Source organism: Echiichthys vipera, assembly GCF_963691815.1.
Source record: "Echiichthys vipera genome assembly, chromosome: 7".
Taxonomy (NCBI): domain Eukaryota; kingdom Metazoa; phylum Chordata; class Actinopteri; order Perciformes; family Trachinidae; genus Echiichthys; species Echiichthys vipera.
In genome coordinates this window covers 1,136,478-1,152,689 of record NC_139832.1, presented here as the reverse complement: position 1 = coordinate 1,152,689, position 16,212 = coordinate 1,136,478, and the positions used below count along the sequence as shown (strand labels likewise).

The 16,212-nt window shown below is 48.6% G+C and overlaps 2 protein-coding genes across 2 annotated transcripts in view; both read left to right on the top strand.

The window, feature by feature from the left end:
* Window positions 1–8,853, top strand: part of LOC310949029 (zinc finger protein 277-like) — a gene marked incomplete at its 5' end in the record, with an annotated part of 18,087 nt that extends 9,234 nt beyond the window's left edge. The window contains 11 exons of the mRNA XM_083916361.1: window positions 1,660–1,876; window positions 3,214–3,302; window positions 3,483–3,565; window positions 3,706–3,797; window positions 4,684–4,794; window positions 5,204–5,336; window positions 5,633–5,700; window positions 5,801–5,897; window positions 6,814–6,856; window positions 6,961–7,135; window positions 8,199–8,853. Coding sequence (XP_083772487.1) covers window positions 1,660–1,876; window positions 3,214–3,302; window positions 3,483–3,565; window positions 3,706–3,797; window positions 4,684–4,794; window positions 5,204–5,336; window positions 5,633–5,700; window positions 5,801–5,897; window positions 6,814–6,856; window positions 6,961–7,135; window positions 8,199–8,406 — 1,316 coding nt within the window. The 3' untranslated portion in view covers window positions 8,407–8,853. The remainder of the gene's footprint in view (window positions 1–1,659; window positions 1,877–3,213; window positions 3,303–3,482; window positions 3,566–3,705; window positions 3,798–4,683; window positions 4,795–5,203; window positions 5,337–5,632; window positions 5,701–5,800; window positions 5,898–6,813; window positions 6,857–6,960; window positions 7,136–8,198) is intronic.
* Window positions 8,854–9,638: 785 nt separating this feature from the next.
* Window positions 9,639–15,437, top strand: LOC310949205 (zinc finger protein 277-like). Its single transcript, XM_083916560.1, has 7 exons — window positions 9,639–9,720; window positions 11,990–12,122; window positions 12,419–12,486; window positions 12,587–12,683; window positions 13,600–13,642; window positions 13,747–13,921; window positions 15,039–15,437. The coding sequence occupies exons 2-7, from the start codon at window positions 12,048–12,050 to the stop codon at window positions 15,244–15,246; spliced, it is 666 nt and encodes a 221-aa protein (XP_083772686.1). The 5' UTR covers window positions 9,639–9,720; window positions 11,990–12,047; the 3' UTR covers window positions 15,247–15,437.
* The last annotated feature ends 775 nt before the right edge of the window (window positions 15,438–16,212 follow it).

Below are 16,212 nucleotides of genomic sequence, written 5' to 3'. Positions count from 1 at the left end.
AGCAGAGACGGTGAGGGTGTTTTAAAAACGTTTCTGTGGATTTAATGAAGTTTTTTTGTTGTTTTAAAGTAAAAATTCAGCTTCAGGTGAAACTCGGAGCTGTTCACGCAGAAAAAAGAGCGGGAAAATGTTTCTGTCTGCGGTTTAAAACGGAGATAAACGGCTAACGGCTAGCTCGCTATGCTAGCTGGCTACAGCTCTTTAATATGTATTTAAGTTTCCTGCTGGATTTCCAGTTTCACATGAACTGAACTGTTGTTTAAATGAAGAAAAAACACATTTAAATGAACTCAAACAACCTGGTTTTGTTTTAAATAAAAAGGGAAACACAGATTATTAGATTAATATTATTAAAACAAAACTTAATCCACCAGATTAAACCACTCAGCAGTTTATAAAGTTACTCACGGTAATTATACAACAATAAAACACATTAATGTGATATTCTGCTGAACAGGTCACAGCATTTGTTCACTGGGGTGTTTTTACTTTTACTGAAGATCACTTCTTCTTCCTTTTCTTCTTCATCTCATTCTTCTTCATCTCATTCTTCTTCCTCTTCTTCTTCTTCTTCCTCTTCTTCTTCTTTGTCTCCTTCTTCTTCTTCCTCTTTCTCTTCTTCTGCTTCTTCTTCTTCCTCTTCTTCTTCTTCTTCTCCTCCTTCTTCTGCACATTTCTTCAATTTTTTTAGCTTGAAAAATATACAATATCACTTTAGAAGAAAAATAATTACTTTATTTATCGCGCAACGGGAAATTGAATTTTTTCACTCTTATTATTGTTCATGTTACACACACACACACACACACACACACACACACACACACACACACACACACACACACACACACACACACACACACACACACACACACACACACACACACACACACACAATTAGGGAGAGATGTCAGAGCGAGGGGGCTGCCAGTGACCAGCGCCCCGAGCAGTTGGGGGTTCGGTACCTTGCTCAACAGCACCTCGGCAGTGCCCAGGAGATGAACTGGCACCTCTCCAGCCACCAGTCCACGCTCTATACATCTCCCAGCCGAGTCACCTATGGACTGAGCTACTGCCACCCAATTGTTATTGTTTTTGTAATTGTTTATCGTCAGAGTCTGAAATCAGTTTTGCATCCCGGCAGCTTTATTTACAGCAACGCAGAAAAGACAGAAGAGGCGAGAAAAAATGAGCATTAAGACATCAGGACAAACATCCGTCCATTCAACAGAACAGTACCGTCTCAGAAAACACCAAATAAGGCCTGTCAGCGTGTTTCTGCTCCAGGATTAAGTAATTAGTTTGACTGGTGCACAAAAGAGAACTTCACTGTGAGCTTATTACGATTTGGAACCTTGTATCTCTGGTTTGATGGGAACAAATTGTACAACATGTTGTTTTTTCCACTGAACAAAAGATGCTAAAATGCCCAGACCTTAAATACCAACTAAACACAAGCAGCCGAACAAGAACTTTGTCTTCAAAATTACACTAAGGAAGATAAACACACTGTCTGATGAAGAAAGAAACAAACAAAAGTCCAACTCTGACCTTCAGACACACTGAGGATTGAGAAGAAATACCCAGCTGGTTCTGGAGGAAAGTCAATGAGCTAAAAAAAGAGTTTGGATTTTACCTGGACTTGTTTCCCTCTCTCAGGTCAGGACAGCATCCTGGAGCCGCTGTGTTTCCCGGAGCAGCCGCCCGATGGCCCCGGCGTTCCCGCTGAGCAGCGTCTCAGTGCAGAGTCGCCGCTGCCATGTCTCTTCTGCCCGGAGTCCGTCCCCCTGCAGCAGAAAGACGCCCTCCTCAAGCACCTGCTGCTGGAACACAAGCTGGTCATCGCTGACGTCAAGCTGGTCGCAGACCTCCCAAAGTAAGAGCTCTTTCTGCAGCTGATCGTCCCAACTCAGGAAACGCGTCTTGTAAAGGTCAAAGTTTAAGGCGTTAAAGGAGAGATTCACACTCAGGTTTGTTTGCTGTAATCATTCTTCCTGTTCATGCTGACATGCTCCAAATGAGAGAAACTCCTCTGTGCCTGGACCACATGACCGTAAATTGACTGTACTGCATTTGAAACATTTTCCCTGTAGTGCCACCGATAGCATCTCTGTATTTCACCCTCCTGACCTGTTAAATGTCCACTCTTTAGAATTCCACACTCCCAGTTTGCAATGCATTAACACTTCACACTGCCTCGGGGAAGACCCAGGACCAGGTGGAGAGATTAGATCTCCACACTGGCCTGGGAACGCCTCAGGATCCCCCAGTTAGAGCTGGTTAATGTGGCCCGGGAAAGGGAAGTTTGGGGTCCCTGCTGGAGCTGCTGCCCCCGAGACCTGATCCAGGATCAGAGGCTGAAGATGAGATGAGACATATTTGTCTCCAAGCCAGAGCTGGACACAGAAGACGTTGTGTAAAGGGGTCTTCACACGATAAGCTTGTTGCGCTGTGACTCAGCGAGGGTCAGCGGGCCAGTCAGCATTGCTAGGCAACAGCAGCGCCGGTTATCACCCCCAGAAAAGTAGAGAATAAGAGCGTATCAGAGAATATTTTTGTGATAAGACATTAAATCTTTTGTTTATTTCACAATGTTTTTAAGTGCCCCTGACAAAAGTCTCTTGCGCTCGCTGTTGTTGTTGGACAGTGGCGAAAAAAGAAGCAAAGAAGAGTTTGGGTGCTTGAGACGTTGTTGCGTTGCTCAGAAAAGGGGGAGTTCGACCTTATTAGAGAGCTCCGAGTTCATGAAGACAGGTTTCAGTCCTGCTTTAGGTTGGAAATAAAACAATTAGATGTCCTCCTGGAAAAAGTAACACCTACACATACAGCTAAATCAACGTTAGCATTGTAGCAACCGTTAGCTTGTAAACTGCCTCTTCACAAACCTGCTGTGATGCTGAAAAACCTCCATCCTTTCCTTCTGATCGTGATACGACCATAAGTTTTTCCTCCATCTTTCTGACCCGCTTGATGTCCCTTTGGTTGTCTAGGAAACGTAAATGTCACTCAAAGCTTCTTTCTCATTGGTTGCGCTTTTAAAAGGTCAAAGCTGAACCGATTTGAGCGTTGAGCGCCAATCTTAGCGGTGCGCGGCACTACGTTTGGCGCTGTCGCCTCCTCCATAGAAAAAGAATGGAGCAATCACGCCTATCACGTGTAGGTGTTTCCAGTGAGCGATTCTCCTCCTCTCATGCGTTTCCTGTCCTCCGTCAGGTACATGTTGTACTGGAAGGGCAGATTCTTGGAGCAACCGGTCACAGATTTCTGCAGCGTGATCAAAACCAACTCCACCGGCCCGCTCGGTAAGTTCCCCCACATGTTTCCACACACAGGTGAGTCCCTCACACCTGTGGCTCTGAACCGTCTTTAAGCTCAGAGCAAAGGTCGGTGAAACACGTATCTGCCGCTCAAACACACTGGCACCTTGACTTCTTCTACTGCTCGATGAAAGTGTTAAACGCTGTAAATGTAACCTCTCACAGAGAAGCAGGAGGACTACTTCCTGCTGTGCGACGTCCTTCCAGAGGACAGAATCCTGAGAGAGAAGCTGCAGCAGAAACGACTGGTGAGGATCTGACACTCGGTGACAAAAGCACAGCTCTGTTCTGTCATGAATCCGAAGCTTCACTCACATTTTCCTGTCCTGTTTGGACGAGCCAATCCGAGCCGACGTCGCTCTCCTCTGACAGTGTCGGTGTGTTGCAGGAAGAGGTGCTGGAGCAGCAGCAGCAGGAGAGAGACGACAGCAGCTTCACTCGCGCCTGCATGTTCTGCAGCGAAGAGTTCACAGGAAACAGGTCAGTCAGCTGCTTTAAACACTCCCTGAATGTGAGAAAGAGCAGAAGTGGACGCTGTCAGCGCTGGGAATCAGGGATGAGCACGAGAAGTTCATTCCGAGATCGAGGGTTTGCATCAATTCCTGGAGGGGTCAATCGAGTCCTCGTTTTTCCAAATCTAGTTTTAGAAGTGAACGCATCTTACTGCAGGAATAATTATGCACAGCGGTACAGCCTACCCAACACCTGATGCTTACGCTCAATCAAAACAGTGACGGTTCCCCTCGAAGGATTAAATGTTTCACAACCACCACTTGAAAACATTGTTTCCTTCCAAAAACGAGATGAAACCCTCGTTCTCAGTCTGTTAATGATCCGTCTGCTGTGGAGAACGGGCGCTCCTCTGGCATTGAGGTGGCAGGGATTGTTGGACTTCCACCGCTCCAGTGGGTTTCTCTGAGGACCAGTGCTCGGCTCACTGACACAAGCTTTGAGCTCGTTCACATCCATATTTTCAAACTAGTCCTCCTGAAGAGGGCGTCCAGTGCCTTGACACTGCGGCTCAGAGTGTCACTGCTTTCCCCCTCCACGTCGTCTGAGTCTTGCACACTAACTCCGTCATGTAGTCACACAACGTCTCTGATGGTGAGGAGAAGAACCGGTTCTGAAAATCAAAGGTGTTTGTGTCTCGGGTCAAACCAGAAACAAGAGAGGCTCCACACGCGAGTGCCGTTGTTTACCAATCAAGTTAATCTGAAGCGAGGACGACTCCAGGACTCGATCACTCACGCCCAGCGTGGTTTATCTTTGTTTTAGTTCTTAACCAGTTGTATAAAAAGACCAAGACAAACCTCACACACACTGTTGATGCTTTCATAAATAAGACTAAGCAGCGAGGTGTTTCCAGGTCATCTCTGCTGAACCACATGGCCAGAGAACATTCCTTCAGCATCGGACTGCCGGACAACATCGTCTACTGCGACCAGTTTCTGGACACGCTGCAGAACAAGCTGGACAAGTAAGAGCGAGGGACGCCTCCGTCTTTATTACGACACTGAGAACGTCAGAAACACACACACACGCCTGCCTGACGCCCTTCAGTCCTGCATTTCACTGTCTCTCTGTGTCACTGTGTCACCGTGTCTCTGTCACTCTGTGTCTCTGTCACTCTGTCTCTCTGTGTCTCTGTCACTCTGTGTCTCCATGTCTCTGTGTCTCCGTGTCTCTGTGTCTCTGTCACTCTGTGTCTCCATGTCTCTGTCTCTCTGTGTCTCTGTCTCTCTGTGTCTCTGTCTCTCCGTGTCTCTGTGTCTCTGTCTCTCCGTGTCTCTGTGTCTCTGTGTCTCTGTATCTCCGTGTCTCTGTGTCTCTGTGTCTCTGTATCTCCGTGTCACTGTCTCTCTGTCTCTCCGTGTCCTCTCGTCCAGTCTTCAGTGTTTGTACTGTGAGAAAACCTTCAGAGATAAAACCACGCTGAGGGATCACATGAGGAAGAAAGCTCACCGCCGCATCAACGCCAGCAACAGCACGTACGACCGCTTCTACGTCATCAACTACCTGGTAAAACACTTGTTCCATTTTATGAAATGTTATGGACCAAAGAATTAATCGATGAGTCAATAAAATAACCGATAATGAAAATAATGCTTAGCTGCAGCTCTGCGTGCTGATGTTTACTGTGTTCACCCTCCTAGTTTATGCTAACTTTAGAAAACTGAACACAAAGTGCAGCTGAGGCTCATTAAAGTCTTTAGTTCTGCAGGTGTTTGCTCATAAAGAAGTGTTTATTCTCAGTATATTATTATATAATCACAGTCTCATTGACTTCACCGTGTCACTTCCTGTTCTCCGCTCAGGAGCTGGGGAAGACCTGGGAGGAGGTTCAGAGCGAGGACGACCGCGAGCTGGCCGAGGATGACGATGAGTACGTATCTTCATCCAGGTCCAGCTGCATCTTCATTCATGTTCTCTGAGGAGGATCAGAGTCCTAGTCCTGTTCTCTCGTCTCTGTGTGTCCTCTGCAGCGATTGGTCCGACTGGAAGGCTCATCCCGTCTCTGCCGTGTGTCTGTTCTGTGATCATCAGTCAGAGACCATGGAGCAGATCTACACACACATGAAGGTACGGCTACACACACACGAAGGTACGGAAACACACACGCGAAGGTACGGAAACACACACGTGAAGGTACGGCTACACACACACGAAGGTACGGAAACACACACATGAAGGTGTGAACGCATATTAAAGCTGCAGTCGGCAAGTCTGGCAGATCCAGGCAACTCTCAGGCCCCTCCCCCTCTACCGTCGAGCCCCTCCCCCTCCCTCCCATCGAGTGCTCGTCAGTGCACGTGCACCAGATTCCTGTGTCTTCTCTCATCACTAAACAGCATGGAGTACACGCTACATGGAGGTAGAACGGCAAACGTACTCATAGGTAGAAACGGGTAACGTCATTTAGCGTGTGCTAGCTTGAGGCGTGTGCGTGTGATATTGTTACATGCGTGTGTGTGGGAAGGGGGGGGGATCTGTGGCGTGTGCACGTACTGGTGACGGTGCTGAGTGGACAGGATGATACGGGCGAACAAACAACAGGCTCTACGTGCACGGAGAGGCGTGTTTAATTTCTATAACTGGATGATTTCTGTCGTTCTATCGGAGCAGATTGTCGACTTCAGTGAATCTGATCAAACTAATGTTGAAGACTGAAGACTTTGCACAACACAAACAATCAATAAGAACAGAAACAAACAAAATGACTGAGCAGGAAATGGGGGAGGGGCCATACGAGTTTATGATTAAGTGCTAATGCTCAAGTGTTATTGCGCGGATGCACGTACAGGTGTGTAAGTGCAATGGTCTTGATTTAACACGTTTAAATCGTCGACATTAAATATTTTGAAGGTATAAAAGGAAACAACATGAGCTCTGGTTCAGATTTCGTCCCCTGGTGCTGAAGATCGCATGAGTTTCATTTTTAATTATGTGATGAAATAAACTTTTTACCTGGTTTGATTATTTCTTCCTTTTCCTTCAGGACGCTCACGGCTTTGATCTCCATCACCTGAGGACACAACTCAGTGAGTCAAACACCCAAGTCTTTAAAACAATCCTCACGATCAACTTCACAGTCTCACATGTGAACCGTGCTGACGTGGCGCTCTGCCGTCCTGTCCTCCCTCAGACCTGCGGTTCTACCAGCAGGTCAAGCTGGTGAACTTCATCCGTCGTCAGATCCACCAGAGCCGCTGCTACGGCTGCCAGGAGAAGTTCCCCTGCAGGGACGCCGTCCTCTGTCACATCGTGGCTGCAGGTCACGTGATGAAGCTGCCGGACGTGTCCACCTGGAACCAGCCACAGTCAGTCCAGCACATCCATAAATATATATATAAATATAAATAAATATACTGTATATAAATATAAATAATTCATGAATGCAGACCTACCTGCAGCTGCTCGTGCGTCCATGAAGTGACGTGTTGGTGGGAACCAGTGACAGAGTTTGTTGTTTTTATCAAACTCATTGTTTTCCATTATCGTGCGTGTGTGTGTGTGCGTGAGCGTTTGCGTGTGCGTGTGCGTGCGTGCGTGCGTGTGAAGGCCATGAGGGACCCATGGGACTCTGCAGTTGCAGGCCTGCAGACTGGCTGGCACCCTCAAAGTAGCTTCTTCATCCTGGAGACAGCTGTTGTCTCCGTGACGACACGATCGGCCAATGAGGGAGTGGGTGTGGGTGCGTGTGCGTGTGCGTGTGCGTGTGCGTGTGCGTGTGCGAGTGCGAGTGTGAGTGTGAGTGTGTGTGAGTGTGTGTGTGTGTGTGTGTGTTAGTTAAAGGGAAACTCTAGTTCTGAACTCATCTCCAGAGTTAATTATCTCGGGGACAAATGTGACCTCGCAGAACCAGGGACACGTTCGTCTCTAGGATGGAGGAGGATTTGGAGAGGAACTCTCCGGTGTTTGGATTCTCCACAGCGTCTCCCCGTCTCTTCTTCTCCGTTGTTGGTGTGTTTCTGTGGCAGTTACAGCGCCACCTCCAGGCCTGGCATGGGTACTACAGCGTTTGGAGTCGTTGCACCTGGTTTCATGTGGACGCAGAGATTTAGGATCCAGGACCAGGACCAGGACCAGGACCAGGACCAGTGGAAAAGGGAACTTTTTAAGAACCACGGAGAATAAAGTTAATTAATTATCGGACGAACCCTCGGTGAAGGAAAACGTATTTCTCTGTAGGATCCGTAAAGTAGTCCGACAGACTTTGAGTGGACGGACTTTAATCGCCGTTAAGCGTTAAATGATACCTCTGTCGTCCCCTTCAGTCACAGAACTTCTCTCTTTGAAACCGTTTAATTAGGATAAAAATGACCTTTAAATGTTTCTAAACACTAAACCACGCAGTGACCTCTGACCTCCACCTCTCCTCAGGTATTACTTCCCCACGTACGAGAACGACGCCCTCCTGTGCACGCTGTCCGACAGCGACGAGGACGAAGACGTGCGAGGCGAGAGGAACCGGGGCGAGGACGTGCCGGTCATCGCCGAGGACATCTCCAACCTCCAGGCGCTGAAGCAGAGCAGCGTCCTCAACCAGCTGCTGAGGAACAGGAGCTCCTGCGGCGCGGCGACGCCCTGAACGCTGCTTCTGCCGTTCCCTCGCTCTCTAACGATTTCCATCCAAGCAGCAGAGACGCAGACGCGCTCGTCTTCAGGACGGACTTTATTACTTTATTACTTATATAAATGTAAACTAGAGGAAAGCTGTGACAGTGAAACACTCAAACTCAAATAACAAACCGTTAATAAACCTGTGTGTGTGTGTGTGTGTGTGTGTGTGTGTGTGTGTGTCACCGCCGCTCTTGTTCACTTCACAGTCTTGTTGTTTTTAGACGGAACGATGTTTTGCGTCGCTTTTCCAAGTGAAACCTGTCGAATGCTGGAGCCGAACTGCAGCGTGCTCAGAGTCTCCGCCGCGTCCTTGAGGTCCGGAGCCACGTTCACAAACACACAGCACTGCAGAGAGAGACACACACACACACACACAGACACACACACACACACACACACGCACACGCACACGCACACGCACACGCACACACACACACGTTTGTTTACATCTCATTTAACTCCTTAAAGTGTAATTTGGCTGCAAAATCATCTTGAATAAACCTTATATATAATATATTATATAAACCTTTTTTTTGTGTAACAACTATTAACGATGAAATCCGGTAGAGTGGCTAACAGGACGTGGCTAACAGTGATTAGCTCGGGGCAGCACGGTGAAGGCATTCAAAGGTCTTTTTTAACCACTAATGCTGCTGAAAATAACAGCAAACCTCTGCAGCAGCATGAGAAGAGTCCCTACACACACAACAAAGCGTCATCAGCGTAGTTAGTGAAGCCAGAGTTTATTAAAAGAGTGTTTTAAAGACTTACCTACTGGCCCCTGCACCAGCTCCTCTCATAGTAAAGTCCAGTACAGTGGAAGGAGCCCATTGCTGCTTTGTTGTGTGTGTAGGGACTCTTCTCATGCTGCTGCAGAGGTTTGCTGTTATTTTCAGCAGCTTTAGTGGTTAAATATGAATCTAGAACATCAGGCGTGTTAAGTTCATATTTCCACGTGTTCATTCATAGTTTTGATGCCTTCAGTGTGAAGCTACAACGCCAATAGTCCTGAAAAGAAAGAGGTGGTGTGTCCAAACCTTTGGTCTGTGCTGTATATATGTGTATATGTATATATACATGTATGTATATATGTATACATGTATATATGTGTCTCTACCCTCAGTGTGAGCGTTACCTTGGCGTCCCCGCTGAGGCAGGGCTGCAGGAGGAGCGTGAGCTTCGAGTTCCTGAAGGGGACGTGGAGGGCGTTACACTTGAGGGCGCCGAACACCTGCAGGACAGACGACAGCCATCTTTGACCCACGGTCGCTCTGAACTAAAGGTTCTCTTCATTCAAACATAAACACTGCGGATTAAATTAGAGAACAGGTTATTTTTTAGTGTTCACTGCTGCACGAGCACGTTTGTTTAAATAACCAAGGAACCTCCAGGGCATCGGTGTTAATCTGCACCCAGGGACACGTTCCTTGTTGTCGGACACACACATTGTTGGACACACACATCGTTGGACACACACATTTCTCTGCAGCTCTCCTGGCTCCTGTGAAGACGGTGATCTGCTCTGAGGAGACTGAACCCTGAGACTGAGCAGCTCGTCCACATGAAGAACACAGGGTCGACCCTCTCAGCGTCACAGTGAGGTCGGGCGTGCACGTGAAACAAGTGCACGAGAGGACAGGTTGATGAAGACTCTCGGTGGGGAGTGGTTTCAACTCTGCAGCTGGAGTTGGTTTCCAGTTCTGAACAGGACGAGGATCCGTCTCTGCTCAGTGTCTCGTCCTTTAAGACTTTATTTGTGTCTGATGGAAACATTCTGGGCGACACAGTGGGGTGGTGGTTAGCACTGTCACCTCACAGCAAGAGGGTTCCTGGGTTGAATCCCGGCTGGGGCCCTTCTGTGTGGAGTTTGCATGTTGTCCCCGTGTCTGCGTGGGTTTTCTCCGGGTTCTCCGGTTTCCTCCCACAGTCCAAAGACGTGCAGGTGTTCGGTTCATTGATGACTCTAAATCACCCGTAGGTGTGAATGGTTGTCTGTCTCTGTTCGTCTCTATGTGTCCTGTGATAGACTGGCGTCCTGCCCAGGGTGGACCCCGCCTCACGCCCGATGTCAGCTGGGATCGGCTCCAGCCCCCCGAGACCCCGACAGGGACAAGAGGCTGAAGATGAATGAATGAATGAATGGAACTGGGCTGAGGAAGACAAACCTCTGGATCTACCCTCAGTCCTGGTTCCTACCCTCACCTGTGGTCATGAAAGCTGGGTCAGGACCCAAAGAACCAGGTCCAGGTCAGGACCCAAAGAACCAGGTCCAGGTCAGGACCCAAAGAACCAGGTCCAGGTCAGGACCCAAAGAACCAGGTCCAGGTCCAAGCGTCTGAAATGTGTTTCCTCAGGAGGGGGTCTGGAGTCTCCCTTAGAGAGAGGGGGAGAAGTTCAGCATCCGTGAGGAACTCGGAGTAGAGCCGCTGCTCCTTTGCGTTGAAAGGAGCCAGTTGAGGTGGTTCAGGATCATCTGGTAAGGATGAACCCTGGGCGCCTCCCTAGGGAGGTGTTCCAGGCACGTCCAGCTGGGAGGAGGCCTCGGGGAAGACCCAGGACCAGGTGGAGAGATTAGATCTCCACACTGGCCTGGGAACGCCTCAGGATCCCCCAGTTAGAGCTGGTTAATGAGGCCCGGGAAAGGGAAGTTTGGGGTCCCTGCTGGAGCTGCTGCCCCTGAGACCTGATCCAGGATCAGAGGCTGAAGATGAGATGAGTTCATCCCAAAGGATCAGTAAAGAGAAGTCTGTGGGGGGGGGGGTCGTGATCTGGGGGTGCTCTCGTGGGCCTCGTGTGCAGCTCACCTGTCCCAGTGCAGTCAGGGATTTGTTGATGGCGGCCGCCTCCACCAGCCTCTGACCCTCAGCTTCCGTCTTGGAGATGCGTTCAGACCCGGCGAGATCACACAGGGTCAGCGTGCCGCGAGACGTCAGCCCCGACACTTGGTCCGAGCCCTCCACCTGCAGCGCCACCACCAGGTGAGAGCGAGAGCTGCGGAGGGGGAGGGACAGCACACCCGTCACTCACACGTGGTTCTGAACCTCCTCAGTAAAAACAGGTAAACAGGTAAACACAGACACGGAGACACGGAGCAGCACCTCTGGATGTTCATCTTGGTCGAGGCGATCTTTCGGTTCTTCTCACCCGTCTCCATGACGCTGAGGATGTCGGACTCGGTCTGGACCTGGACCTGGGTCAGTCCTGGGACCGACACACACTTCCCCTGGACTCTGAGGTCCAGAGTGGCGCCGGGGCTTTTGGTCAGGAGGTCGTTCAGACTGTCGTTGTAAATCTCCAACATGGAGATCTGGAAACATGAACGACAGCATGTTCGTCGGTTTGGTGACGATCAAAATCAATTAAATTAAATTCAATTCAATAAAATTAAATCAAATTAAATTAAATTAAATCAATTCATTTCAATTCAATCAAGTCAAATAAAATAAAATAAATTAAGTAAAATAAACTAAATTAAACTAAAGTCAATTTAAATGAAATTAAATTTAATTCACTGTCACTGTCTCTCTGTCTCTCCGTGTCCTCTCGTCCAGTCTTCAGTGTTTGTACTGTGAGAAAACCTTCAGAGATAAAACCACGCTGAGGGATCACATGAGGAAGAAAGCTCACCGCCGCATCAACGCCAGCAACAGCACGTACGACCGCTTCTACGTCATCAACTACCTGGTAAAACACTTGTTCCATTTTATGAAATGTTATGGACCAAAGAATTAATCGATGAGTCAATAAAATAACCGATAATGAAAATAATGCTTAGCTGCAGCTCTGCGTGCTGATGTTTACTGTGTTCACCCTCCTAGTTTATGCTAACGTTAGAAAACTGAACACAAAGTGCAGCTGAGGCTCATTAAAGTCTTTAGTTCTGCAGGTGTTTGCTCATAAAGAAGTGTTTATTCTCAGTATATTATTATATAATCACAGTCTCATTGACTTCACCGTGTCACTTCCTGTTCTCCGCTCAGGAGCTGGGGAAGACCTGGGAGGAGGTTCAGAGCGAGGACGACCGCGAGCTGGCCGAGGATGACGATGAGTACGTATCTTCATCCAGGTCCAGCTGCATCTTCATTCATGTTCTCTGAGGAGGATCAGAGTCCTAGTCCTGTTCTCTCGTCTCTGTGTGTCCTCTGCAGCGATTGGTCCGACTGGAAGGCTCATCCCGTCTCTGCCGTGTGTCTGTTCTGTGATCATCAGTCAGAGACCATGGAGCAGATCTACACACACATGAAGGTACGGCTACACACACACGAAGGTACGGAAACACACACGCGAAGGTACGGAAACACACACGTGAAGGTACGGCTACACACACACGAAGGTACGGAAACACACACATGAAGGTGTGAACGCATATTAAAGCTGCAGTCGGCAAGTCTGGCAGATCCAGGCAACTCTCAGGCCCCTCCCCCTCTACCGTCGAGCCCCTCCCCCTCCCTCCCATCGAGTGCTCGTCAGTGCACGTGCACCAGATTCCTGTGTCTTCTCTCATCACTAAACAGCATGGAGTACACGCTACATGGAGGTAGAACGGAAAACGTACTCATAGGTAGAAACGGGTAACGTCATTTAGCGTGTGCTAGCTTGAGGCGTGTGCGTGTGATATTGTTACATGCGTGTGTGTGGGAAGGGGGGGGGATCTGTGGCGTGTGCACGTACTGGTGACGGTGCTGAGTGGACAGGATGATACGGGCGAACAAACAACAGGCTCTACGTGCACGGAGAGGCGTGTTTAATTTCTATAACTGGATGATTTCTGTCGTTCTATCGGAGCAGATTGTCGACTTCAGTGAATCTGATCAAACTAATGTTGAAGACTGAAGACTTTGCACAACACAAACAATCAATAAGAACAGAAACAAACAAAATGACTGAGCAGGAAATGGGGGAGGGGCCATACGAGTTTATGATTAAGTGCTAATGCTCAAGTGTTATTGCGCGGATGCACGTACAGGTGTGTAAGTGCAATGGTCTTGATTTAACACGTTTAAATCGTCGACATTAAATATTTTGAAGGTATAAAAGGAAACAACATGAGCTCTGGTTCAGATTTCGTCCCCTGGTGCTGAAGATCGCATGAGTTTCATTTTTAATTATGTGATGAAATAAACTTTTTACCTGGTTTGATTATTTCTTCCTTTTCCTTCAGGACGCTCACGGCTTTGATCTCCATCACCTGAGGACACAACTCAGTGAGTCAAACACCCAAGTCTTTAAAACAATCCTCACGATCAACTTCACAGTCTCACATGTGAACCGTGCTGACGTGGCGCTCTGCCGTCCTGTCCTCCCTCAGACCTGCGGTTCTACCAGCAGGTCAAGCTGGTGAACTTCATCCGTCGTCAGATCCACCAGAGCCGCTGCTACGGCTGCCAGGAGAAGTTCCCCTGCAGGGACGCCGTCCTCTGTCACATCGTGGCTGCAGGTCACGTGATGAAGCTGCCGGACGTGTCCACCTGGAACCAGCCACAGTCAGTCCAGCACATCCATAAATATATATATAAATATAAATAAATATACTGTATATAAATATAAATAATTCATGAATGCAGACCTACCTGCAGCTGCTCGTGCGTCCATGAAGTGACGTGTTGATGGGAACCAGTGACAGTTGTTGTTTTATCGTGTGTGTGTGTGTGTGTGTGTGTGTGTGTGTGTGTGTGTGTGTGTGTGTGTGTGTGTGTGTGTGTGTGTGTGTGTGTGTGTGTGTGTGTGTGTGTGTGTGTGTGTGTGTGTGTGTGTGTGTGTGTGTGTGTGTGTGTGTGTGTGTGTGTGTGTGTGTGTGTGTGTGTGTGTGTGTGTGTGTGTGTGCGTGCGCGCGCGCGAAGGCCATGAGGGACCCATGGGACTCTGCAGTTGCAGGCCTGCAGACTGGCTGGCACCCTCAAAGTAGCTTCTTCATCCTGGAGACAGCTGTTGTCTCCGTGACGACACGATCGGCCAGTGAGGGAGTGTGTGTGTGTGTGTGTGTGTGTGTGTGTGCCTGCGTGCGTGTGTGTGTGTGTGTGTGTGTGTTAGTTAAAGAGAAACTTTAGTTCTGAACTCATCTCCAGAGTTAATTATCTCGGGGACAAATGTGACCTCGCAGACACAGGGACACGTTTGTCTCTAGGATGGAGGAGGATTTGGAGAGGAACTCTCCGGTGTTTGGATTCTCCACAGCGTCTCCCCGTCTCTTCTTCTCTGTTGTTGGTGTGTTTCTGTGGCAGTTACAGCGCCACCTCCAGGCCTGGCATGGGTACTACAGCGTTTGGAGGCGCTGCACCTGGTTTCCACACATTTAGGATCCAGGACCAGGACCAGGACCAGTGGGAAAGGGAACTTTTTAAGAACCATGGAGAATAATGTTAATTAATTATCGGACGAACCCTCGGTGAAGGAAACGTAGTTCTCTGTAGGATCCGTAAAGTAGTCCGACAGACTTTGAGTGGACGGACTTTAATCGCCGTTAAGCGTTAAATGATACCTCTGTCGTCCCCTTCAGTCACAGAACTCTCCTTTGAAACATTTTAATTAGGATAAAAATGACCTTTAAATGTTTCTAGATACTAAACCACGCAGTGACCTCTGACCTCCACCTCTCCTCAGGTATTACTTCCCCACGTACGAGAACGACGCCCTCCTGTGCACGCTGTCCGACAGCGACGAGGACGAAGACGTGCGAGGCGAGAGGAACCGGGGCGAGGACGTGCCGGTCATCGCCGAGGACATCTCCAACCTCCAGGCTCTGAAGCAGACCAGCGTCCTCAACCAGCTGCTGAGGAACAGGAGCTCCTGCGGCGCGGCGACGCCCTGAACGCTTCCTCTGCCGTTCCCTCGCTCTCTAACGATTTCCATCCAAGCAGCAGAGACGCAGACGCGCTCGTCTTCAGGACGGACTTTATTACTTATATAAATGTAAACTAGAGGAAAGCTGTGACAGTGAAACACTCAAACTCAAATAACAAACCGTTAATAAACCTGTGTGTGTGTGTGTGTGTGTGTGTGTGTGTGTGTGTGTGTGTGTGTGTGTGTGTGTGTGTGTGTGTGTGTGTGTGTGTGTGTGTGTGTGTGTGTGTGTGTGTGTGTGTGTGTGTGTGTGTGTGTGTGTGTGTGTGTGTGTGTGTGTGTGTGTGTGTGTGTGTGTGTGTGTGTGTGTGTGTGTGTGTGTGTGTGTGAGACACCGGCGCTCTTGTTCACTTCACAGTCTTGTTGTTTTTAGACGGAACGATGTTTTGCGTCGCTTTTCCGAGTGAAACCTGTCGAATGCTGGACCCGAACTGCAGCGTGCTCAGAGTCTCCGCCGTGTCCTTGAGGTCCGGAGCCACGTTAACAAACACACAGCACTGCAGAGACACACACACGCACACACGCACACACACACACACACACACACGCACACGCACACGCACACACACACGCGCTTGTTTACATCTCATTTAACTCCTTAAAGTGTCATTTGATCGCAAAATCATCTTAAATAAACCATCAAGACAGTTTTTTTGTGTGACAACTATTAACGGAGAAATCCAGGAGAGATGCTAACAGCCGGACGTGGCTAACAGTGATTAGCTCGGGGCAGCACGGTGAAGGCATTCAAAGGTCTTTTTTAACCACTAATGCTGCTGAAAATAACAGCAAACCTCTGCAGCAGCATGAGAAGAGTCCCTACACACAAAACAAAGCACCAATGGGCTCCTTCCACTGTAATGGACTTTACTATGAGAGGAGCTGGTACAGGGGCCAGTAGGTAAGTCTTTAAAACACTCTTTAATAAACTCTG

Coding starts and splice junctions, on each gene's coding strand:
- LOC310949205 (XM_083916560.1), top strand. CDS start 12,048: ATGAGGAAGAAAGCTCACCGCCGCATCAACGCCAGCAACAGCACGTAC. Junction 12,123..12,418: donor TCTACGTCATCAACTACCTG/GTAAAACACTTG, acceptor TTCTCCGCTCAG/GAGCTGGGGAAGACCTGGGA. Junction 12,487..12,586: donor CTGGCCGAGGATGACGATGA/GTACGTATCTTC, acceptor TGTCCTCTGCAG/CGATTGGTCCGACTGGAAGG.